The following is a 25,814-nucleotide window of genomic DNA, read 5'->3' on the forward strand; positions in this document are numbered from 1 at the left end:
GGGAGGGAAAGAAAAAGAAACTGCTAATGCCACCTCACCTTCAGCAATCACCATCCTGATCATTCAGCACCCATCATCATCAAGGCACCATTCTCCACCAGCAAAAAGATTGCGACTCACTGAGAGCTCAGATGGTCATTAGCATTATTTAACAATAAGGTATTTTTAAATTAAGATACATACATTGTTTAAACATAATGGTATTTCATACTTAACAGATGACAGTAAATTATAAACATAACTTTTATATGCACTGAGAAACAAAAACATTTTGCGACTCAATTTCTTGTGATATTTGTGTTATTATGATCTGTAACCAAATTTGCACTATCTCCATAGTGTGCTTGAATAAATACCCTGTTCCTTTTCAAGCTTTGAACCACTAGTTTGAGCATCCATTGATCATCTTGCCTGATTCAATTATTAGTAATGATTATTGCAGATTTGATTTTGTAACTCTATTATTGCCTTTACATTTATTATTTAGCAATTTAATATAAGTGAAGCCTTCACCTATATATCATGTAACTATGTCTACCCACTATGCTGTCTAGCTAGCTGTCAATACGGACTCATGGATTTTTTTAATTTAATAGATTATAATTCATTAATATGATTGTTTTGGGGTTTTAAATTTTCCTAGATAGGGACCTTTGAAGCTTGCACCCACATAGTTTTAATACGCCCCATCTTTTTGAGACTTACTTTCTTCTCATATAATCAGGTGATTCAGGATCATTGTGTACATTTCCTGCTTTGGCCATAGAAACAGCCATTTCTCCAAGGAGTCTGACTACCTCTAGTGAAGAACTATATTTATAAAATAATATCTGGATTTTATTGGACTTCTAATAATTTATATTTTATCATAATTGATGCCACATTTTTGGAGTTCTTCTTGAAAAGTACAAGCATATCGTTTGGGAAAGTATAGAAATTGTCACAAGGCATAAAAGATTTTTAAAATTACTTCCAAAAATCTAATATGGCTTAACTGATTTCCTTTATGGAGTTAACTCTATTTCACTAAATTAACACTAGCATTGAAGAAAATGGTCTTGATATAACTCAATTGTTTATTTTTAGGCAAAATGTAGATTTATCATGCTAGCCCCTTATTAACTATAAAGTTCATATTATTTTCTTACTTTTATTCTTATTTAGAAGAACACAGACTCTTGAACATTTAAAATACAGATTTTAAAATAAATAAATAAAAAGGCTTTCTGCCACTTACTCCCTTAGTGGGAAAAAAAAGAGAGAGAGAGGAAGAGAGAGATATACTGGTTGCCAGCACCAACTCTCCAACTCCTGTGGTCTCACTAATAAGGCCAATAAAGGGGAGGCAGTGCAGGAGAAGTCTGATACTGTGAGAAAGAAAAGCAACTCTCCTCCTCCCCTTTGAAGCACATTAATACACAACTCATCAGCAATGGTAATGAGGTTAAAAAGCAAAAAAACCTACAACAACAACAAACCCTTTATTTGGCCAATATTTTCTTACTCTTGCCTTTATGGCAGGAAATGTGTATTAATTAGAATGCTTATAGCTGCAAATAATAATGATAATGGTAATTGCTTGCCTTTTCCCCCCATGCTTGGTTTCTTCATGCCCATTGTTAAGTCTTTCTGTCAGATGACTTTAAGGGGTTCTAGACTCAGTGGAGGAACTACAGATGTGGTGGAAATAGCAAGAAAACTAGAATTAGAAGTGAAGCCTAAGTATTTGATTGAATGGCTGCAATCTCATGATAAAACTTGAATGTACACCCCTCTGCTGCCTCAAATAATATATCCACTCAATCTCCCTCTGCCACCTCAAATAATATATCCATTAGGACTTTTACTTGCAGACATTGCTCAGTGGACTTCTAGGCTTCTTCTATCTAAACTGGTTGCATCCTAGCAATTCCATCTGCCTTTATTCTGAGTTCGACTCCCTAGTTCATTGACCTCATGCCATCCTCTCTCTTGGTTTACTCCTTTGTTTTGATGGAGCATATCCTACAAACGTTTTATAAGGTTAAAAGGGTATGCAATGACAGAAGTTATAGTGAGAACAGCCCTCAGTATTTCAAAATCATTATCATTGCTTATTTTATCTTCCTCAACTATCCCTTGAAATTCTATGTGACAAGTGGACTTAAAAAAAATAAATAAAAGAAAAGAAATAAAAGACTCAAGCCATGTGGAGAAGGTATTTCTGTATGTCTCAGAAATAGCAAAATATTTAAAGAAAATTTAGGCCAAGCTGTAGGTATTATCTTTAATAGTAGTTAGCATGCACTTCTATTTCAAAATTGACCTTCATTGACAAAGGTTCTGCTGGGTGAGGTGTCAGAGTTTTGGCAGCAGACAGTGGTTGGCTCATGGGTGGTAAAATAAATTACCGACAACAGTATAGGTTTGAAAGGGAAAGTTTTATTAGATAGAATGCTGTATCAGAGTGCAGCAGCCGGGGACTTCAGCAGGAGGACTGAGCACACCACAGCAGATTTTCCTTAGTGTTATTTATGAACCTTAAAGCGGGAGTTTGGACCATGTTAGTCATGTAGGCCATGGTAAATGATGACATTTGTAGATATTATGGGCCATGATGTCAGCAAGGATTGCACAATGAGTTTTGACATGCATGCATTCCAGAGATGTACAGAAATTCTAGTTACCTATAAATTCTTGTAAAGAAGCCTGATACCAGATGTGGCTTTAGATAATAGGGAAGTTTAATTACTTCTTCTTTTTTTTTTTTTTTTTTTTTGACAAAGTCTCACTCTGTCACCCAGGCTGGAGTGCAGTGGTGCGATCTCGGCTCACTGCAACCTCCAGCTCCCAGGTTCAAGCGATTCTCCTGCCTCAGCCTCCCGAGTAGCTGGGAGTATAGGCGTGTGTCACCATGCTCAGCTAATTTTTGTATTTTTTAAGTAGAGATGGGGTTTCACCATGTTGGCCAGGATGGTCTGGACCTCTTGACCTCATGGTCCACCCGCCTTGGCCTCCCAAAGTGCTGGGATTACAGGCAGTTTAATTACTTGTGAGTTCCTTTGATACGGGGCTTTGCCTCCAGATGGTCTGCTGGATGGCCACCAGGTGATCTTTGCTCTTCTCAAGCTCGTCACTACTGATGGAGCCAAGTATGCTTCCTCATATTTATTCTTGCTAAAATACAAAGTATTAATCAATATAAATGTTAATAATGCTCACAAAATGTCTAAGACAAGAATATTTTTGCTCTATCTACTTTAAAATTTGAAAGATAAAAAGAGAGCCATATCATGACACCTCTTTATATCCACAGTAGACTCTGTTCAATGTCATGATATTGTCCATGTCAGAAAAAAATTGTACTAATTATGTATATTTGAATTAATATTCACCAAAATATTTTCCTTAGTTTTATCCAAATGTTGGTGATCAAATTAATTTTTCTATGGTAACCTTTTAGAAAACATTAATGATAAAAACACTGAGAGTCAAAAGCTATTTATGTACAACCTGAAAGCATGCTAAATGTAAATGTTATGTTCTGTTTCACAAGGGAGCCCAGTTTGGGTTGGATTGGTGAAGAGGGCTCCAAGAGTGCTTTGCAGAATCGGTATTAAGTATGAAGTTAAGTGGGTAGAACAGTTAAAATTGTCTTGAAATAAGGAATAAGAATTTCAAGACTGGGAGCTGCTAGGGGTAGTACTTGAATGAAGTAGAGTATGTTCTTTGGAGAATAATAAGGTAAGTAGAGGAAGCCTCTATTGGTCACACAGATTATGTTAAAAGAGAAATAATTCCAATTATATTCTCCTTGGATATATCTTTTACTGGTCTCTATGATAGGTTAAATATATTACTATTATTTGAAGTAATAATATTTACTATTATTTGAAGTGCTCCCTCCACCATAATTTAAGAACTAAACCTCTATTGAGATCTATGTTAAGAAAAGACACTCAGAGGGTAAGAACTGGAAGGATTTTACAATCATCAAACTTTGTCACTTAGTGCAAAAAAAAAAAAAAAAAAAAAGGATAGAGAAAGGAAAAGTATGCCCATTTTATCTGTAGGCACTAACCCACAGTGAGGAAATAAATATGTGGCTAAGAAATGCTTGAGAAGGAAGGTACACTGAAAAAATTCAAGGAAGAAGATGAAGTATACCTGAACTACCAGGTCAATAACATTTGTGAGAAATTTGGAGTGGTTCTTTTACAATGGCATTTTCTCTACTGAGAGAAAGCAATTTCTCTGAGGTGATGCCTTAACAGAATTCAGGGATCTCTAATCAGCAGAGACCAAGAGATCATTGCCTCTCCTCTAGTGAAACTAGGAATTAGAGAGTGGAACAGTTTTAAGATTGACAGAATAACCATTGAAAGAAATTAATTTACGGCATGATCTTGGTTTTTAAATCTTCTGTGCAAAAGTCTTGTCTTTTAACAGAAATTCTGTCCCTGTCCGATCCCCAGTAAACACACATAACACATCCCATGGGAATGCTGAAAGAACAAAATGAATAAACATGGGCAATGCCTTCATTGATTCGCCCGTTAATAGGAAAGTAGCAAATTCTTTATTCTCTCTAGAGAGATATGATTAGAAGTATTACCACCGGGTTCTGTTCTCTGAATCATTATTTTTCTCTGCAGGGAGTGAGTGTCTAGTCAAATAATGAAAGAAAAAGCCTGACTTACACAACTAATTGTATCATAAAGTTCAGGAGAGCTTTGTGTCTGGGCTTCACCTCCCAAGGAGTCCCCATTAGAGAGGAGAATCAATCCCAGTCTATCTATTCTGCCTTTCCTGTCTTTGAGGTTCCTAGCAAGCCCAAGGGTACGTTAGAAGAAAAGACCACAGATTATTCCACTGTAAGTAAATGTGGTGCATTTGCCTGGAGAAGGGGTTTACAGATGGGAATGGGAAAGGGGCAGTGAATGAAATCACTGGCTCCAGATACTGATAATGAAATGCCCTTGCGGCGTGGTCTCCTTCTGCCTTTAAGCCTGTATTTATAGCTCGGGTCCTGAGGGGCCCTCTAGGGACCATCGTCTACCCAGGATGTGGACATGTACCTCTGACCCTCTCAGCCCCTCCATCTATATCCCCTCATTACCCTGTGGCGGCTCCTGGTTTTGTCATCAGTGTGCCAGAGAAGAGGATCAGATAGCCATTCCTGTAGGAAATGACCTGGCTAAAGGGCTCCAGTGATTGTCAGGGGTTACGTGGCTCAGGTGCCTCTTTTTACAAATAATGCTAATTTTAAAAACCGAAGCAGAGTTTTTAAGCGGTTTGCTTACCCAGGGATGTATCCTCCTTGCCCCTCTGCTAACTGCCTAGTCCTGCACATTCTCAGAAGCATTGTGTCGCCAGACAAGACCCCCTTCTCAGTTGTTCTGGACACAGGCACCATTCACTCACAGGGAAAAGCCAGTGCCCATCAGGGTACAGGTTCTCTTTTCCTTTTTCTCTGATTTTAGCAGAGGAACCACTGAGAACATAACATGTCTCCCTACGATAATTGGATTCAGATATTCTCACCAATGATGGTTCTCATATCCCTAATTACATATCTAAAAAACTTAAGTTCTTATGGGAGTTAATGCATTTAATCCTCACAACTATGTTATGAGACAGAATTTATTACTCACCCCATTTTCTAGATGGGGAAACTGAGGCGTGAAGAGGCACAGAAAAGTCATAAAGCTAGTATGTAGCAAAGCCAGGATCTGAACCCAGGCTGCAGGGCTCGGGAATCCATGCTTGTTCGTTTGTTTTTAAAACTAGGCTGCGGCTGGGCGCAGTGGCTCACGCCTGTAATCCCGACACTTCGGGTGGCTGAGGCGGGCGGATCACCTGAGGTCGGGAGTTCGAGATCAGCCTGACTAACACGGAGAAACCCCGTCTCTACTAAAAATACAAAATTAGCCAGGTGTGGTGGCGCATGCTTGTAATCCCAGCTACTCGGGAAGCTGAGGCAGGAGAATTGCTTGAACCTGGGAGGCGGAGGTTGCAGTGAGCAGAGATCACGCCATTGCACTCCAGCCTGGGCAATAAGAGCGAAACTCCGTCTCAAAAAAACAAAACAAAACAAAACTAGGCTGCTCCCTAGGACTAAGCTCAGTGTCAAAGTATATTATTGGAGATGGCAAGTTATTTCTGAGTAATTGCAAAGATTTGACAAATCAGTGCGGCCCCACAGCCCCACTGCTGGTGGCCCCAGGGCTCCCATTCTAAGACAGTTTTCAATAGAAACTTTTCTTTTGTGTCAGTGCTAAATACCCTAAATATGCCCCCCTTTTCTTTCCAAAAAATTAATCTTCTCTCTATCATTGGGATATTTAGCATGGTGGGATTCACCTTTTACTTTTACAGCCTATATATTTTTTTCTTCAGTCAGGGAGTGTGGTTACTTTAAAGGAGTCTTCTATTTCTTTAAATTGCTTTTTAATATCAAAAGTCAAAATATAGGAACATTTCAATTAGGAAATCAAAGCAAAATGTGCGTCTTATGTTTAAACTCAAAAACAGCCAAAAAGAAAAGCAAGATAAACATGAAAGTGTTTGCAACACCATGATGATGGCACTGGATTTCCAATCCCTATGCTTTAATACTTCCCTCAATTTTACAATATCTTTAATATTATTAGTAACAGCTAACATTTATTAAATTCCTATAATGTACCAGTGCGATGGTACTTCTCCTTCACATCAGTCCTTTTGGTATCTGTGGTCAACATTTTACATTTGACAATAATGAGCCTTAGAATACATGACTCAAATGCGTCATGTTCATTGCTCAGAGTCAAGACAGGAATAGTGTTCTGGCCAACACTGTTACTCCTGTTGCTCTCATTCTTATTCAGAGATCGTATTTTTTTCTGTCACTGCTAAATTTGCTTTGCTCTTTAAGAACAGAAAAATGTATCCATGCAGTTTTTTCCCTTATTTCATCCACTGAAGATTGTTCTGTAATGTGTAACTGGAGTGGACGCCTAAATAAATCTTCCTTTCAGGTATCTGGTTCTTTATTGAACCTGCCACAGGCTTTTTCTAAAAGAAAAGTCTGACTCCTTGAACTGTGAAATCCAAAATACAAAAGGATGCCAATAAATAAAAGGAAAAAATCTATTTTCCTCTTATACTATGTATTTGTTTACTGATCTTAACTTCACAATTGAACTGATTGACAATTTCTGTGTGTAGGTAGCCACCATTATAGACTTTTCTCCTTGTGGCCTCTTGTACACAACTGTTAAAAGCACAATTGATAGCTGGAGTTTTATACAGTTTGGATGTAGTTCACATCTGGTTAAATTTCACTTTCGCTCAGAATTCTATTTGTTTCTTTCTTTATTCCTGCTCTTTAGAAATAGTTTAATCTAGGCTGCTGGGATTTTTTTCCTCGAAATTCCTTACACTTTACAAAAATTACAAATAAAACTATAAACCCAGATTTGCTTAATTATGAATTTAGATTAACCAAACAGTTGTATTTATTTGGTAATGACTGGATTATTTTTACTGCTGAAGCATCCAAATGCCAGCTACCTAGGTCACTGGCCTTGGAATAGTAGGAGCACAGATGTGTACACCACAGATGGGAGCCAGAAGGGACTAAAAATATGCAAAATATCCATGTCCCTGGAGGTCTCAAGGATAAAAGCCTTCTCCTTTTCAGCTTGATTCATTGGGACATTAACATAACATTTGCTGTGTCGAAAAATTGGCAACTACCATTCTGGCATGAAAATTATGTTGTGCAAAAAATTAAACAGTTTCCTATTTCAAATATCTGCTCATTGGAAGTTCTGTACATATCTTTTAACTGTATCCTGCTTTCATGAATCTAAAAGTAAATCAATTATTATAAAGTCACAAGCATATTTATCAGCTAAACTTATGAATTTTTACATCAATTTCAGATTGTTAAAAATATAAACAAGGTTACAAAGAGTAAGTACCATCTCTTGCTCACTGTGGTTCAGGTACATTGTGTTTCTTTCTTTTTCTTCCCAGAACTCACCAAGTGCTTCTTGTTCAGAGTCTTTGCGTTTACTGTTCCATTACTGTTCCCTGTGTAGAGAACAGTCCTCCTCTGGCTCTGGGCAGGGTTGTGGCCTTCACGGTTTAGGTTCCACTCACCTGTCTCCTCTTAAGAGAGACCTTTTCCAACCATCCTATCTAAAGGAGACCCCCCTCAAATCAAGTAACTTTGTTATTTTATCTAGATTATTTCCTTCATTGTTCCTTTCACGGCCAGCGATTATCTTTACTTGTTTACTCCTGGTCTTTTAGGGTGATAATGAATCATGCCCTCTCTCTGTTTCAAGTCCGGAAAAAAATAAGTTGAATAATACAAAAAAGAATCGGATATAATTCGAAAAGATATTTTATTAATAAGGTCTGTTGAAAAGCATGGTTTATATTTTCAACAAAGTTTCTCTCCAAATTAAAATCACAACCGTTAGCTGACGCCCCTCCCCCACCTCCAAATGGGACTGAACATGCTCCCGATACCTTAATCCCAAGCGGACAGAAATGCATGCGGGTGAAACGGAGAACGGAGAGAAGTCATCCTCAGTTTCTCTTTCGTGTTTCACAAATCATATAAATTAGGGGACAGAGAGAGGCAGGTATACTCTAAAGCAATTTTATCCAGGGCGTAGAGGTTTCCTTCCCTAAATAGAAATGTGAGGTGTGGAAGAAAAGTACATCACCTTAATATTACTTCTTTATAATCGGCCTCCCTTTCAGAACGTGTTTACATCATTCACAGCTGTGCCTCGAAAGCTTAGAACAGTGGCTGAAACAGATCATGCACTCAAGGATCATTCCTTAAGGGATGTATGAAATACAAATATAAATTACATAATATTGTTTGCTTATTAAATTAACAGAGACTGTAATTGGTAATGCCTAGTACTGACTATGTGGCAAAGAGACATGATTCTTACACACTGAGGGAGGGAATTGAAATTGATCAAATTTTCTAGATGGAAGCTAAAATAGGGATAAAAACCTTTGAGATCTCTGTATCTTTAGCATCTGCAATTTCACTTTTAAAATATGTTCTCATAAATAATTATGAATATAGGCAAATTTTAAGTTTAAGAGAAAATGTATCTCACTGCCAATAAAAATAAGAAGAACAAAAATTTCCAACAGTAAGAAATTCAATAAATTGTGGCAGAATATTGTGTGGCTTTAAAATAATGTCCATTAAATCTAATTTCAATACATGAAAAGTATTATATTAAGTGAAAACTGGTAATTTTAAAATACTCAGTATAATGTCCTATTTTAATACATAAATTTGAGGATCTATGTATTTACTAAATAAAAAAAAATCAGAATTGTTTTTTAAAATTATCCTGTTAGATTTGAACCTTTAGCCTGATTTGAAAATAAAGATAGTCCTCAGGCTGTTTCTGGAATAAATGTGAAGTGCAACAGGTCACATGGTTTCTCCACCTGATGACGCTATCCATCCTTCTTATGGCCTTTGGTCTCCCCCTGCTGGCTGTACAGACCCGGAGCCCTCCAGGAAGAACTCCTTAGAAAAAGCTCACCAGCTGGAACTTCACCTGATCCTATCCCTGTCACCTGCTCAGGATCCATCTGAACGGCAACAGGGCTGCTGGCATGGTCACAGGTGATGGAGAAGAATGCAGTTAGGGGAACCGACAGCAACCCAAGTTGCCATAGCTGCGAATATATTGATGACAAAAGGCTTTGTCACACTAGAAAGTAGGATAAGCTCTGAGAGATGTCAACGTATTAAGTTATAATCAAGAAAAGAGCCCAAGAAAATACAATAACAATACAGCAGTAATCTTTAAATGTAACCACTTAATGTAAATTGGTTTTTCTTTTGAGTTTATTATTTAAAAGACCTCAGAAATGACACCATACTGAGTTATTTTAAAGATACATACATGTATTCACTGTATGTAGCCAAGAATTCTTTCACTCATGCCTAATTTACAATAACAGATGCTGATGAAGAAGTGAGGAAAACTCTGAAAATAAAACTACAAATACCAGATATGGAAAAGAGGCACCTAAAGGAGCTGCTAGGGAGTACTGGCCAGCTTCTGAAAAGGAGCATCTTAGAAAGTTTTAAAGAAACTACAAAATTGAAAGTTATTTAGAAGGGATTTCAAATCTGAAATAAGTGGGTAGAAAAGCCTGTAAGGAGGTGAGGGACAGTGAGCAAGCCCATGGCAAACAGAGGGTACCGGTCCCTGCACATCTCAGACTGAGAAGGCAAGCAGGACGAGCAAGCAAAACCACCTCATATTGCAACATTTCTTATGGTCCTCTCTTCTCAAACTATGTAAAAATCAAGATTTCCCACTGAAAGGGAAGCAAGGATACTTGAGTTCTTCAAAATAACACATGCGTGCATGTGTATCCTCTTATGTAGGGTATATTATAATAGATCCTGTTATGTTATACTTTATTAAATGTTACATACATGTATGCATACACACACAAATATATATACACATATACATGTATGTATTCTTACTATTCCATTGATACAATGTGATTTTTTTCTCATTTTTATGAGCACACCTGGTTAGTTTTGGCAACATTACCTGAGAATATATTCTAGAAAATCCATTCAAAGTTTTAGTTTTTAAGTGCCACCTCTGTGCACCTTTGGCCCACAGCCCTGACCTTCCTCTCCTAGTTGAGGATTTATCTTTCTCTGCCATAAGAACATGGAAGGCAACCAGACATGGATCACAGACATCACCCTGCTGGGATTCCAGGTTGGTTCAGCACTGGAGATTCTCCTCTGTGGACTTTTCTCTGTCTTCTATACACTCACCCTACTGGGGAATGGGGTCATCTTTGGGATTATCTGCCTGGACTGTAGGCTTCACACCCCCATGTACTTCTTCCTCTCACACCTGGCCATTGTTGACATGTCCTATGCTTCCAACAATGTCCCCAAGATGCTGACAAATCTTATGAACAAGAAAAGCACCATCTCCTTTTTGCCATGCATAATGCAGACATTCTTGTATTTGGCTTTTGCTCACATAGAGTGCCTGATTTTGGTGGTGATGTCCTATGATCGCTATGTGGCCATCTGCCACCCCCTACGTTACAACGTCCTCATGAGCTGGAGAGTGTGCACTGTCCTGGCTGTGGCTTCCTGGGTGTTCAGCTTCCTCTTGGCTCTGGTCCATTTAGTTCTCATTCTGAGACTGCCCTTCTGCGGGCCTCATGAAATCAACCACTTCTTCTGTGAAATCCTGTCTGTCCTCAAGTTGGCCTGTACTGACACCTGGCTCAACCAGGTGGTCATCTTTGCAGCCTGTGTGTTCATCCTGGTGGGGCCGCTCTGCCTGGTGCTGGTCTCCTACTCATGCATCCTGGTGGCCATCCTGAGGATCCAGTCTGGGGAGGGCTGCAGAAAGGCCTTCTCCACCTGCTCCTCCCACCTCTGTGTGGTGGGGCTCTTCTTTGGCAGTGCCATTGTCATGTACATGGCCCCAAATTCCCGCCATCCTGAGGAGCAGCAGAAAGTTCTTTCCCTGTTTTACAGCCTTTTCAACCCAATGCTGAACCCCCTGATACATAGCCTGAGGAATGCAGAGGTCAAGGGAGCCCTGAGGAGGGCACTGAGGAAGGAGAGACTGACGTGAAACATCTCAAAGGGAACCATGGGGAGGGAGCCTTGTTCCCTGCAAAATATGTAAGTAGGCTTTTTTTTTTTTTGTCTTCTGCTAGAATAAATGCTACCTTAAAATGGAATACTGTAGATCTATACATATAAACTGAAGACATAAATCTTTTAGAAAAGATAGGTAAATGCATTTATAATCCTGGATAGGCATAAATTCACGGAGAAGACATAAAAATCTCTAGATGTAAAATGTTTAAGTTTGATAAATATAGGACCTCTTCACATTAATCATTGTGCCCATCAAAGTCGCCATTAAGAAAGAAGAAATGCAAGCCACAAACCAAGTGATCCTCTGGAAACTACATGTACTCAGAAATGGAACTCTTTATACAGAATATAGAAAGAACTCCTTTAAATCAACAATCAAAAATATAAACAACCAAATTTTATAAAATTAGCAAAACATATGAACAGATAATCTTACAGAAAATGCAAGTGGCTGATAAACATACAAATGCTGCTTTCCACCAATAGTAAGCAAGGAATTGTAAATCAAAACCACCATGAGATAGTATTATATACCCACTAAAATGTCTAAAATTTTTAATGGCTTATTTATCGTTGATGTTACTGGAAATCTATTTCTAATATTGGAAATGGTCGATACTAGCAGAGTTTGTACCAATAGTAGCTAAATCAGACTGAGTTAATAAGAGCATAGTACACATCCTCAAGATCAATAGTTAGTGACTCTTCCTGTGAAGATACACAGGTTAATGCTTAAGGCTTTGACCTGTGTATCAAAACAACTCAACTCTGGCAAAAGCAGCCATAGACAACATGTAAACAAATGGGTGTGCCTGTGTTCCAATAAAACTTTATTTATAAAAACAGGTGGCTGCTGGAATGGTGCCCAGGGACAGTAGTTTGTGAACCCTTGTTCTAGATCTTAAAACTAGTGAAGTTCCAGCTGATTCCACTTTAGAGACCCTCACTGGGTGGGGTCTCAAGGGGCGTCTGATTAGATATGTCTGTGGTCAAATCCCTGTGATCACTTTGTACTTACTTGTGAGGCTTTTCCTCCTTTGACACTTTCTAAAATATGCCATGACTCAATAGCCAGTGGACTGTAAATATTCATGGTTTCTCCATCACACAGGAATTAAGAGCAGGTTCCTCATACTCCATCACTAATTTGAGCCTGAGATCTTAGGATAAAAGTTTGCAACTCAATATTCTAATTGGAGCACAGCAGTTCAATGAAAACAAGCACAGAGATATCTTGTACAGATTAATTTTTAAGAGTGGATTTAACAAGATCTTAGATTTTTAATTGTTTTCTTTTATATTTAGCAGCCATATAATTAAAAGCATCTTATATCTCGATATTGAAAAAGCCCTAGTTTTAATTATATATTCAGAGAGCCATTCTCATCTTATCCTGGAATACCCAGAAATGTAATTCTTAACCCTAAGCTGATAGCTGATGATAATTTTGCCTGGAAGAGAATATAGAAGGAAAAATTACTGATATCAAAACCTCAGGATATGTTAGAGTTATTTTCGAGATGGAATCTTGCTCTGTCACCAGGCTGGAATGCAGTGGCATGATCTTGGCTCACTGCAAACTCTGCCTCCTGGGTTCAAGTGATTCTCCTGCTTCAGCCTCCCGAGTAGCTGGGATTATAGGCGCCCGTCACCACACCCAGCTAATTTTTGCATTTTCACTAGAGATGGGGTTTCACCATGTTAGCTGGGATGGACTCCATCTCCTGACCTCGTGACCCACCTGCCTCAGCCCCCCAAAGTGCTAGGAATTACAGGCGTGAGCCACTGAGCCCAGCCTGGAGCCCTTATACTATAGAAATATTTACCATGTAAAGAAGGGAATCACGTAGACTGATAGGGCAGGGATTTCTAAAGCTGAACATTACTCTGATATTCAGAGCACAAGTTATCTTACTTTCACTAATCTCAGAAAGTATTCCCCTATCTTGCTTCCTTTTAATTCCTGAAATTTAAAGTGTTATATACTAATGTATTATTGTTTCCATTTTTTTTCTTGGTGCTCCTCAGCCAATTTTAAAATCAACTTGCCCATTTCTAGCCCTCACACAACAGCATATGAATTTCCTCTCAGTGTCTACCATCCCTTATATCAAAATATTTCACTGATAGAATTCTCTGTGACATTTGATTCGACAACAAAAACAATGGTGACTGTCCCACAAGATGAGAAAAGCTTTTAGGGGAAATAGATGCCTACCTAGGCATCCTGGGATAAGCTGAATTCACTTTAAGAAGGGGAGAAATGTTAACTAGAATAAGCAAAAAAGAGAGAATTCTCTTCCATGAGGAAGGCAAAGGAGTGAACTCAACCTAGAAATGTAATGAAGCTTAGGTGGAATGGGTTATACAGACTCAGCAAATAACGCAGGATACTGCTAGGACTCACTGTTACAGGAGGGGTTTGTGCCCTGACCCAACAGGACTTACTGGCTGGTTTTTTTTGTTTGTTTGTTTTGGTTTGTTTGCTTGTGTGTTTGTTTGTTTGTTTGTTGAGACAGGGTCTTGCTCTGTCACCTGTCAAGGCTGGACTGCAATGGCATGAAGTTGGCTCACTGCAACATCTGCCTCCCAGGTTCAAGTGATTCTCCTGCCTCAGCTTCCTGAGCAGATGGGACTACAGGCATGCACCACCACACCCAGCTAATTTTTATATTTTTAGTAGAGATGGGGTTTTGCCACGTTGCCCAGGCTAGTCTCAAACTCCTGAACTAAATTGATCCACCCGCCCCAGCCTCCCAAAGTGCAGGGATTACAGGTGTGAGCCACTGTGCACAGCCCCTGTTGGCTGTTGTGATGCAGACAGAAGCAAAAGCAACCCTGGGCCAATGGCCTTCCATTCTACCTGCATAGACACAAGAGGATCACTGAAGGGAACCTTGTAGACCTTATAACTTATTGAAATTGTCTGGGGCACTGATAATTTTCACTGATGGACTATGACTGCCTTCACCCCAAGAATAGATCTGAATAAGATGTGAGCTGTAGTACAATTAGGAGCTCTGAGAACCATTCTGAAAACACCATGCCCTTACCTGAGGACAGAGGTGGGCCCTGCTATATAACAGCACACAGTAGAAACTAGTTTCAGTGGAAAGCCTTTAATCCCAGATAGGGTGACTTAATTTGTCCCTAACAGATTTAGAACCCAGAAATAACCAAATCATGACTAATCGTAATGATACTTGTCCACAATATATTGGAGGAACCAGCCCCCAATATTTCAACGTAGGTTCTTTTCTATTTTCCCTAAGTGTCGGCCAGTCTGAGAAATAAAGAGAAAGAGTACAAAAGAAAGAAATTTTACAGCTGGGTCTCTGGGGGTGACATCACATGTCAGCAGGTTCCATGATGCCCCTTGAGCTGCAAAACCAACAAATTTTTATTATGGATTTCAAAAGGGGAGGGGTATACGAATAGGGTGTGGGTCACAGAGATCACATGCTTCAAGGGCAATAAAATATCACAAGGCAAATGGGCAGGGCAAGGTCACAAGGCCAGGGCAAAATTAGAATTACTGATGAGGTTCTCTGTCCCACTGTGCACGCATTGTCATTGATAAACATCTTAACAGGAAATAGGGTTCAAGAGCGGAGAACCAGTCTGACTAGAATTTCGCCAGGCTGGAATTTCCCAATCCTAACAAGCCTAAGGGCGCTGCAGGAGACTAGGGCATATTTCATCCCTTATCTACAACTGCATAAGACAAGCACTCCCAGAGTGGCCATTTTAGAGGCCTCACCTGGGAATGCATTCTTTTCCCAGGGCTATTCCTTTCTGAGAAAAAGAATTCAGCGATATTTCTCTTATTCACTTTTGCAAGAAGGGAAATATGACTCTGTTCTGCCCGGCCCTGCAGGCAATTAGACTTTATGGTTATCTCCCTTGTTCCCTGAAAATTGCTGTTATTCTGTTCCTTTTCTAGGTGCCCAGATTTCATGTTGTTCAAACACACATGCTCTACAATTTGTGCAGATAACGCAATCATTACAGGATCCTGAGGTGACGTACAACCTCAGCTTAAGAAGATGATGGGATTAAGAGATTAAAGTAAAGACGGGCATAGGAAATTATAAGAGTATTGATTGGGGAAGTGATAAATGTCCATGAAATATTCACAATTTATGTTCAAAGATTGCAGTAAAGACAGGTGTAAGAAATTATAAAAGTATTAATTTGGGGAACTAATAAATGTCCATGAAATCTTCACAATTTATGTTCAGAGACTGCAGTAAAGACAGGCATAAGAAATTATAAAAGTATTAATTTGGGGAACTAATAAATGTCCATGAAATCTTCACAATTTATGTTCTTCTGCTGTGGCTTCAGCCAGTCCCTCCGTTCAGGGTCCCTGACTTCCCACAACAATAATAATAATCTGGTGTATGAGCATGGGCCACATCTGTTAGAAAGGGATAGCAAATACTACTCTTAATTCTTACTGATTTATTGTGGAATGAAACTGCTTATACCATGATCACACTGCAGTATAACATTGGCATTGTTGGTAACATTCAACTATTTTATGTAAATAACTCATATGTCAATATTGAAACATGATGAAATATATTGTAAAATAGGGTTCAAACTTCCTCAGAATGTGATACCAATGGAAAAGGATGGCCTTGTGGAAGAACTTAATTTAACTAACCATCAGCTAATATCTACGCTAAATTATTCTGCATAAGGTTATCACAGGGTGCAAATAAAGGGGGGAAGCAGGTAATCAGATTAGTGCAAAAACATGAAAATGTATGTGTATGTCACGACTTTATAGGATGGATTAGCTGTTTTCTTAGGTCTATCCCTACCCCACACTGAATCACAGATATTAGGCATAGTTATGCTGACACTATTGCTGTACCTGTTATGTAAATGCTTTTCTAAATATAGATACTCTGAAAAGTATGATCATTCTGGTAAGAGAGCCTAAGCCAAGTGCCAGGTAAGTGAACTGTACAAGAAAGGGTTAACTCAGTTAAATTTATATAAACTCATATAAAACTTTAAAATATTCTAATCCTATCACTTAGAGTAAGACACAGAAATGAAAATTTTTCCCTTTGGAATTTGGATTCAGGGCCATGTTATTTCAGGTGGGAAATCTGAAGCAATAGCTTGAGACCTATAATAAAGATAGCATTGATAGAACAGCATCTGTTCAAGGAAAAAATATAGGATCTAAAAAGTGAAAACACTGCTCAGTGGTTAAGATGAAATGGCTTTATGGGATAGGCAGAATTCTCTAAACAGCCCCCCTTAGACTTTTGTTACTTAATCAAACACTAATCTAGGTTCTGCTGTGAAGGGGCTTTGCAGATCAATGGGTCTTAAAATGTGAAGGTTACTGTGTAACAATCAGGTGCATTTTCTAAAGGCTGGGAATTTTTTTCACCTAGCAAAAGAGGAGGAAGTCAGAGAGATTTGAAGTGTGTGAAGCACTCAACAAATGATTGCTGATTTAAACACAGAAATGGTCGCGTGTAGACACCAGAGTGGCAGCAGGCAGCTGAGGCCATCCCATAGGACAGAAAACAGCAATGACAAATGGACAGAGACTTCAGTCCTACAATCACAAGGAATCTAATTTTTCCAACAACCATTAAACTTGAAAGAGGATCCCAAGTCTCAGATGAGAACTGCAGACCAAGCTAAAACCTTGATTTGGTTTTAGAGAGAATCCAGCTGACCACCAGGACTTCTGACCAATGGAAACTGTGAGATAATAGATATGTGTTGTTTTAAGCCGTGTTTGTTAATTTGTTGCAGCTGCAATAGAACACAAATGATGAATACACTTTTGGTATTAAATAAAGATCATTTGTTTCGAGTTCTGGTTCTTGCTAGATTGGTAATCTATAATTTAATGCAATAATTCTCTACCTCTTTGGTCTCAGAACACCTTTAAATTCGTAAAAATTACTGAGGATCTGAAGATATTTCATGTATATAAGTATATTTGTTGATGTTATTATAATAGAAATCAAAACTGACAAATTTATTATTTACTTTTGATTAATTTAAATGGCTTCCCATATAGGTTAATATGATATTCTTTATAAGATATTCTTACAAATAATATATTTTATTAAGAATAACTTTATTTTACAATTTTCCAATTCTTAAAATATTCAGCTTAATAGAAAGCTGCATTTTATATTTTCTTCCTTCTATCTGTTGTCATATCACGTATCAGCTAGCCTCTGAAAACATTCAGTATGCACTCATGAGAGAACAAGGGTAAAAAAATACTAAAACTGTCTAAATAGTATTGTGAAATAGTTTTTATCCCACAGACTCTTTGAAAACTTGTCAAAAATTCTAGAGTCCCTCGACCACACTTAAAGAATAGCAGACGGTATATCAAAATGTCAGCATTCATATCTGTAAAATGAGGATAATGATCAGATTAAAATACATAGTCCATATAAAGCATTTGTCACATTTTCTGAAATGTAAAAAGGGCTCAATAATTGATACCTGTGGCTATTTTAATGCTTTTCCATTTGTATCCATCACTTTCTACTGGAAATAGAAATATACCTTGGCATTGAGAGATCTGTTCCTTCTCAGAGTCCCCATGCCAGGTTCCATGAAAACCATCTCTCAACTATCTGAAAGTCATGGCCTCTCTTATACCTTCATGGAGATTGTAGGGAAGTATAAAGTAACAAAACCATAATAATTTTGAGAGTTTGGATATTGTAATCTGTGATGCCAGCCTCGTGTCTATGACCCTTGAGATCTGTGAAAGCTTGTGCAGAAATAGTGTGATGCCATCATCTGCCCTGCCTGGTCCTGATAATTTTCCTGCAAGGACAATTAAAAAATCTTCAGTCTCCTCCAGAGAGAAAATCCAGACATCTTCCCCCTACCCCTTAGAGAGAAGACAAATAAGTATATATTATTATCCTTCTGGGAATTTAATTCTCAATAGAAACTCAAGAACGTTTTTATTCATCTGATTCTAAAATAAAAGCTATGCTCCTGGAGTTAGCTAAAGAAACTTCAGTGAGTCCAATGAATCTGTCCATAGCTGGGATTTAATCCTATGAAGGCTCCCAGAGGCAGTAGGAGTCTATATTCATTTTAGCGGTATGTGTCTCATCTCTGTAGGGTTGATTCTAGGTCAAAGTATTTTCCTCAGGGAAAGTGTAGTGCTAACGTCTCCTTATATAGAAGATATTCATTTCTGCTGGGAGGTGGTTTCCAGTACAGGTAGTTGAACTAGGGCAGGATGACTGCAGAAATCACCATGGCTATGCTGGAAGAACAACATCCCTGGGTGACTTTCCCTCCTGAATCAAAGTGTAGATTGCAGGTAGTTGGAATACACACCAATGTCCCTCTCCTCCTCCCAGGGAATGTCTTCCTGCTCTGCTGTGAACAGGGGTCCCAAGGTTCCCCCAGCATCTCTCTCACCATCACCTCCCAATGTCCCTTGATGACGAAGGTCAGAGCTAGCCCCATTGTCTCAATGAGAAGGGGGTCAGAGAAACAGGGGCTTTGTATCCAGGTCTCTGAATAAGGCTCTGAAATAGCCAAATTAATGCAAGGACTTTATACATTACCCAGCCTAAATAAAGATATACATGGCCAGGAAAACCTCTCTCAATGGAAAAGAAAAATTTATCAACAGTTACGTTACATCTTTTTCTATCTGAAAGAGTTTAAAAGGTAAGTCTGTCATAGAATTATATCTTTGGGGGAACTATCCCAGGCTATCACTACTCCTAAGAGTTAGAGAAATAGAATAAAACATTCTAGCTGAAGAAACATTATGGGTTGCAGGACTGCCTGGGTGGAAAATAGCTCATACTGATCATGAAAACCTTTTGTTTTCTGATCTGCTATTGTTTTATTTACTCTATTGGGAAGGTGACATTTTAGGCATCATCACTGTGATATTTTGTTCTCCATTCCAGTGTATTAGCCACTTAAAGATGTTAATCTGCCTGCGATTTTATTTTTTTAAATTTTCTCTGTTTTCTTTAACAGCAAATGGAAAGGGTCATGACAAAAAAAGATTATAATCCAGAAAAAACAACCAGACTAAAATATCAAGAAACAAATGTTCCTACTGGGTAACAATAGATTGAATTATCTTCAATAATATTGTTATCCTGTATATTCAGAAATTAAATATGTTTCAGACGCTGAGTATTACGTCCAACTCTGTTTAAGAAAGATTTTGCAATATGACGTTACTATCCCCACTTGGCATACTATAGGAATATATCTCACTGTAACAAAATAATTTAATGCATATTTATATAGAACCCTCTTCAAATACAATGTATTTATAGAAATTTAAGAATTTGTGATTTTGCCTCTCTGTTTTATTGAGTTATTGATCTCAAAGAAACACTGCCCATGTGACTGATCCCTCTCAGGCTTTGTTCGCAAAAGTTTGCAATGCTGACATTTGTATCTTCAAGCCTACCTCTCAGGTTATTTACCTCCATATGAAGTACTTGCTTCAAAAATTCATTACTCTAAAATTGTCCTCAAGCATTGATTCAAAGCAGGTATATGATACTATATTTGTTTTTTACAGTTTGTGTAACAAATTACCACAACTGTGGTTGAATAAAACATTAGAAATGTATTCTCTCACAGATCTGGAATCTAGTAAAATTTTTCTCCCTTTGGAAATCCTAAAGGAGAACATGTTTCATCCCTCTTCCAGCTTCTGGGGATTATCAGTATTCTCCAGTGTCTGGCCACATCTCTGTCTGCTCCGTCTTCTCATCACCTTGCCTCTGTGTGCCTTCAGCAGTTTGTTTCAAATCTCCTTCTGCCTTTATTGCATAAGAAATGTTGTCATTGGAATTAGGGCTCATCCATAAAATTCAGGATTATCTTAAGATTCTTAATCATATCTGCAAAGACCCTCTTTCAAAATAAGGCAATATTCACGGGTGCTGAGGATTAGGATAGAGATAGATCTTTTTGGGGTCACCATTCAATCCACTACACATACAGAACATTTAAGTGGGGCAATTTTATCTACAGACACAATATAGTTCCCATCATTATGCTAATTTGAATGTATCCTTTGAAAACACTGTTTTTAATTATTTTGACCTTTCAAACAATCAAATTGTAATTGTAATGTTTTTTAAAAAAGTATAAATCATGTCCTGGCCAATAGACAAAAATATATATTATATACATTTACTATATATAGCCTATATATTATATGTGTATAGTTTATGGAATATATTTAATATACATATACATGAATAAACCTATGACTAACTAAAAATGTCATTCATCTAAGTAATAAACATTTTCTGAGTGTCTACTGTTACCTACAAGTATACTAGTTATTATAGGAGATAAAGAAGTGTAAGATATATTACCATTCATTATCTGATGAAGGCATATCTCCATTCAAACAAATGACATTTGGTATCCTTGCCCCTTCATCTTTGATTTTACCTTGAGAATTGTCTATATTGTCATAGTAAGGACATAACTCTTTTAACTGTTATGATTGACCAAGCCTATATCTTTAATAGGTGCCTAAAGAGCCTACCCTTGTGCCTCTACTCTAATTTGCTAGACTAGAAAAGACTATCTTTATAGGCCATCTATCAAGTAGGCTTTCAATGGTGCCTAGATAAGTTCAAGCAGGCTGCTTCCTTTCTTTTTATAGTAACTGGTTGTAAACGTGCAAGAAAATCCTTCCAAGAAGAGGTTATGATTCCACTACAATTCCCCTTCATGCTTATACAATGAGGCTAGTGCATAAGCACAGTAATGACATTAGTATTTTTGAAAGATTCATATGACTTCTCCAACTTAAATACAGGCCTGCCTGAAAATTTACATTTACCTATGCCTCAAATCCTCCAAACGGATAGCCAGAATTCTCAAAATTTTATTACTGAATCCATCTTACATTATTATGCACTAAAAAAATAAAGTCAGTAATAAGTATAAACTGAAAATACATCCATCATAGAAAGAGATTTAACTTATATCTGGAAATGTGTCTGCTTTATAGAAATCTTGCCATTAGCCATGTGTGATAACAAGAAATTATATTTATATAACATTTTAAGTGCTATGTTATTATTTTAAATTATTTTTTAACTTGTGATTTCCGTATGAGTAAAGATATTATCTTCTATTTAACATGTATGAAGGGTTAACTCATTCTCAATGTCATTCACCTATGAAGCAGGACTTCCCCTCAAGGTAGAAACTGAAATTGAGGAGGAAACACTAGATTACATAAAACATGAGATATCTGTATTTTTTGTCCTTAATAATATATGCAGAAAGATGTCTACGTGGGAAATCTGAAGCACAGTGTTAAGATGGTTCTTTCACATGACACCATATGGAACCTGGGGAGTAACAGAAGGTTAATTTGAGAGTATAGCATCATGACTGATAAATTAGACATCCCCTTCCATTAGGAGGCATCTTATAGTGATACACCTTAATATATTTGGGATTTTTGCTTGTTCGATTTTTAGATGAGTAGAGAGAGATATATACATACATAAATTGAATGACTTGACTGAGCATTTCTAAGTCTCAGAATTTACTATTAAAAATTTCACGTAAAAAGGCAATAAATACAAACATATACATATATAATTTAATTACTGAAGCATTATATAGCACACAATCTAATGATGAGATAATACATTAAGTCAATTAGAATGTTTATATTGAATAATAGCTATTCAAACTATGTGTTAGAGAAATATTTTGACATGGAAAATGGTTCATGATATATGATAGAGCTAGTTAAACAAACAGCATTTTTCACATAATTTTTATAATAATGTTATATATGAAATAAACAGTAGAAAAGTATAACTGCACAATTATTTAAAATGATCACTTTTGTTTGTATGTTCCAAGATGTCATCTCTTTAGTCCTTTAACTAGAGTTTCGTGTGTTTCTAGATTTGTAAAACTTGAAGTCAAAATCTCATACAAAGTAGGTATCACATTGTTTACACAAGGGACTACACAAAAGCTAAAATATTCAAGATTCTATAATTTCTAAATAAGAATAAAAGCAAGAATATAACATAAAACCTGATGGTTAATAAGGCAGTAGAATTACAAACATGTATTTTTCACCAAAAATAAAATAATAAATTTCAAAACTATTTTCTTCAATGCTAACACCATAAAGGAAGTCAGTTAAGTGACACAATTTTCAGAAGAATCTTGAGAATGTATTATCCCCTGTAATAATTTGTATGCTTTCTCAAATTATATGTTCTTGTTTTCAGTGTAGAATACCAAAAATTAATGAAATCATGATAAGAGCAAATTATCGTGATAAAAATATAAATTATTAAAAATCCAATAAAACCCAGATAAATATAAATATCGGCTTATAAATATAATTCTTTATTAAAAGTGATTATAACTTTTGGAGGAAATGGCTGTTTTGTGATTGAAGTGGGGAGTATACAAAGGGAGCTTGAAACATCTGGTCCTATAGAAGGAAATAACTGCTCAAATACTATGGGAACATGTTAAAAAGACAGAGGAGCAAGCTTAGAAGGCCCAGATATAGGAAAATTAAGCACTAAAAAAACGACAACAATGAAGTACAACCCACTGAATAAAAAAAATCCATGAGTCCATACTGATGGATAGATAGATGATAGACAACAGATAGATAACAGATGATAGATAACAGATAGATAGCAGATGATAGATAACAGATAGATAGCAGATAGATAAGTGAATGAAGCATTTTTTATTCTAAAGTTGTCAACTAATAAATGTAAAAGCAATTATAGAGTCAGAACAACACATTTTGAATCATTATTAATAATTGAGTTAGGCAAGATAATCAATGGATGCTAAAACTAGTGACTGAATGGAACTAGTGAAGTGATGTTATGAGGAACAAGCTACATATGTAATAATTTTAATGGGTACTCCAGAAACTAATTAGGGGGGAAAAATCACATAATGGAGATATCTGGGAAGGACTATCTTCACCCAGTGATCCAAGTTAGCTTCACCCTAATAATAGGACAAGTTAATATCATATGCTTGCTCAGAATGCACACAGGAGAATACTATTTTTCCTGCGGAAAGTGAATAATTTGAACAAAAACACTGAGGAATATAGTACACTCTGAATTTGTTGGACATTATGCTAAAGAATTCTTCAAAACATCAGTGTTCAGAAAGGCACAAAAAGGCTGAGTAAATATTATAGGTACAGGAGACTAAAGACAGATGACTTTAGATACACATATAATCTGGTGTGGTTGGAGGGAGAATATTGTATATTAGAGAAAAGAAACATGTCAATATCAATATTAAACATGTGAATGTCAATATTAAATTTTCTGATTTTAATACTTACATTGTGGTCAAGCTAGTGGGAATTAGTGTTTTCTTACTGAAAAATCAGAAATTTAGAATTAAATGGGTATTATGTCTACACTTTAATTTTAACGGGTTCAAAAAATAAAAATTACATAGAGAAAGATAATAAGATAAATAATAAATGTTAACATTTGCTGAATCTGCATGAAATTAAGTGGGAGTTCTTTGCAAAATTTGTGACACTATTTGTAAGTTTAAATTTATTTCATAATTAAATGCTAAAAATAGGTAACAAATCTTGGGAATTTGAAGGGGCTTATCTAATAGGAACAAGCATATAGCCTTTTATAGCCTTTATCTTAGCTCATTTTCTGATAAAAATTCAAATTTTCTGACCTTTCTATCACACTTCAGTCCTTGACAGACTTCCATTAAGGAATGGGAGTCAACCAATCATGGGTCACAGAATTCATCCTGGTGGGATTCCAGCTCAGTGCCGAGATGGAAGTGCTCCTCTTTTGGATCTTCTCGCTGTTATACATCTTCAGCCTGCTGGCGAATGGCATGATCTTGGGACTCATCTGTCTGGACCATAAGCTTCACACCCCCATGTACTTCTTCCTCTCACACCTGGCCGTCATTGACATGTCCTATGCTTCCAACAATGTTCCCAAGATGTTGGCAAATCTGATGAACAAGAAAAGAACCATCTCCTTTGTTCCATGCATAATGCAGACTTTTTTGTATTTCGCTTTTGCTGCTACAGAGTGCCTGATTTTGGTGGTGATGTCCTATGATAGGTATGTGGCCATCTGTCACCCTCTCCAGTACACTGTCATCATGAGCTGGAGAGTGTGCACAATCCTGGCTCTCACGTCCTGGTCATGTGGGTTTGCTCTGTCCTTGGTACATGCAATTCTCCTTCTAAGGTTGCCCTTCTGTGGGCCCCGGGATGTGAACCACCTCTTCTGTGAAATTCTGTCTGTCCTCAAGCTGGCCTGTGCTGACATCTGGGTTAACCAAGTGGTCATATTTACTACCTGTGTGTTTGTCTTAGTCGGGCCTCTTTGTTTGATGCTTGTCTCCTACATGCACATCGTCGGGGCCATCCTGAAGATACAGACAAAGGAGGGCCGCATAAAGGCCCTCTCCACCTGCTCCTCCCATCTGTGTGTGGTTGGACTCTTCTTTGGCATAGCCATGGTGGTTTACATAGTCCCAGACTCCAATCAACGAGAGGAGCAGGAGAAAATGCTGTCCCTGTTTCACAGTCTCTTTAACCCAATGCTGAACCCCCTGATCTACAGCCTGAGGAACGCTCAGGTGAAGGGCGCCCTCCACAGAGCACTGCAGAGGACGCAGTCTATGTAAGGAGTGGACAGAGTGTTAGTTGGATAGGTCTTTGCTTTTAAACAAGTGGTTTGCTGAAGCAAAAACTGAGAACTTTTTCAGTTAGAAGTTTGATATAAACATGCTACTTTTTCTAATTCTAGCTCTGAAAATAGGACAAGATTACAGTGAAAAAATCGCATATTATATTTTACACTACCTTTTCCACTGAAAACTCTATGGAGTAGGAACCCAGTTCCTGGATTAAATTTTAATGTTGAGAGTCACTTCTATATGGAGAGTGGAAGAGATGGAAAAGCTATTTTCCTTTGGAATTTGCATCATTTTCTCAGCATTTTATTGCAAATCTCCCGTTTTGAAAGAAAAGCAAACAAAACCCAAAGCAAGCATAAACAAATATAGATTAAAACGTATATAAATAAAATAGAAAATTGAAAAAGAATAACTA

The 25,814-nt window shown here is 37.4% G+C and overlaps 2 protein-coding genes and 1 pseudogene across 2 annotated transcripts; 2 read left to right on the plus strand and 1 right to left on the minus strand.

Annotated features, from left to right (window-relative positions):
• LOC105546688 overlaps positions 1-9,603 on the minus strand; it is a 14,558-nt pseudogene extending 4,955 nt beyond the window's left edge.
• A 1,047-nt stretch (positions 9,604-10,650) lies between these two features.
• On the plus strand, positions 10,651-11,663 carry LOC105546643 (olfactory receptor 2A14). The gene has a single exon (XM_011989922.1). The coding sequence runs from the start codon at positions 10,713-10,715 to the stop codon at positions 11,643-11,645; it is 933 nt and encodes a 310-aa protein (XP_011845312.1). The 5' UTR covers positions 10,651-10,712; the 3' UTR covers positions 11,646-11,663.
• Positions 11,664-24,454: 12,791 nt separating this feature from the next.
• On the plus strand, positions 24,455-25,387 carry LOC105546644 (olfactory receptor 2A2-like). The gene has a single exon (XM_011989923.1). It carries the CDS (start codon positions 24,455-24,457, stop codon positions 25,385-25,387), a length of 933 nt encoding a protein of 310 aa, XP_011845313.1.
• The last annotated feature ends 427 nt before the right edge of the window (positions 25,388-25,814 follow it).

Source organism: Mandrillus leucophaeus, unplaced genomic scaffold, assembly GCF_000951045.1.
Source record: "Mandrillus leucophaeus isolate KB7577 unplaced genomic scaffold, Mleu.le_1.0 Scaffold365, whole genome shotgun sequence".
Taxonomy (NCBI): Eukaryota; Metazoa; Chordata; class Mammalia; order Primates; family Cercopithecidae; genus Mandrillus; species Mandrillus leucophaeus.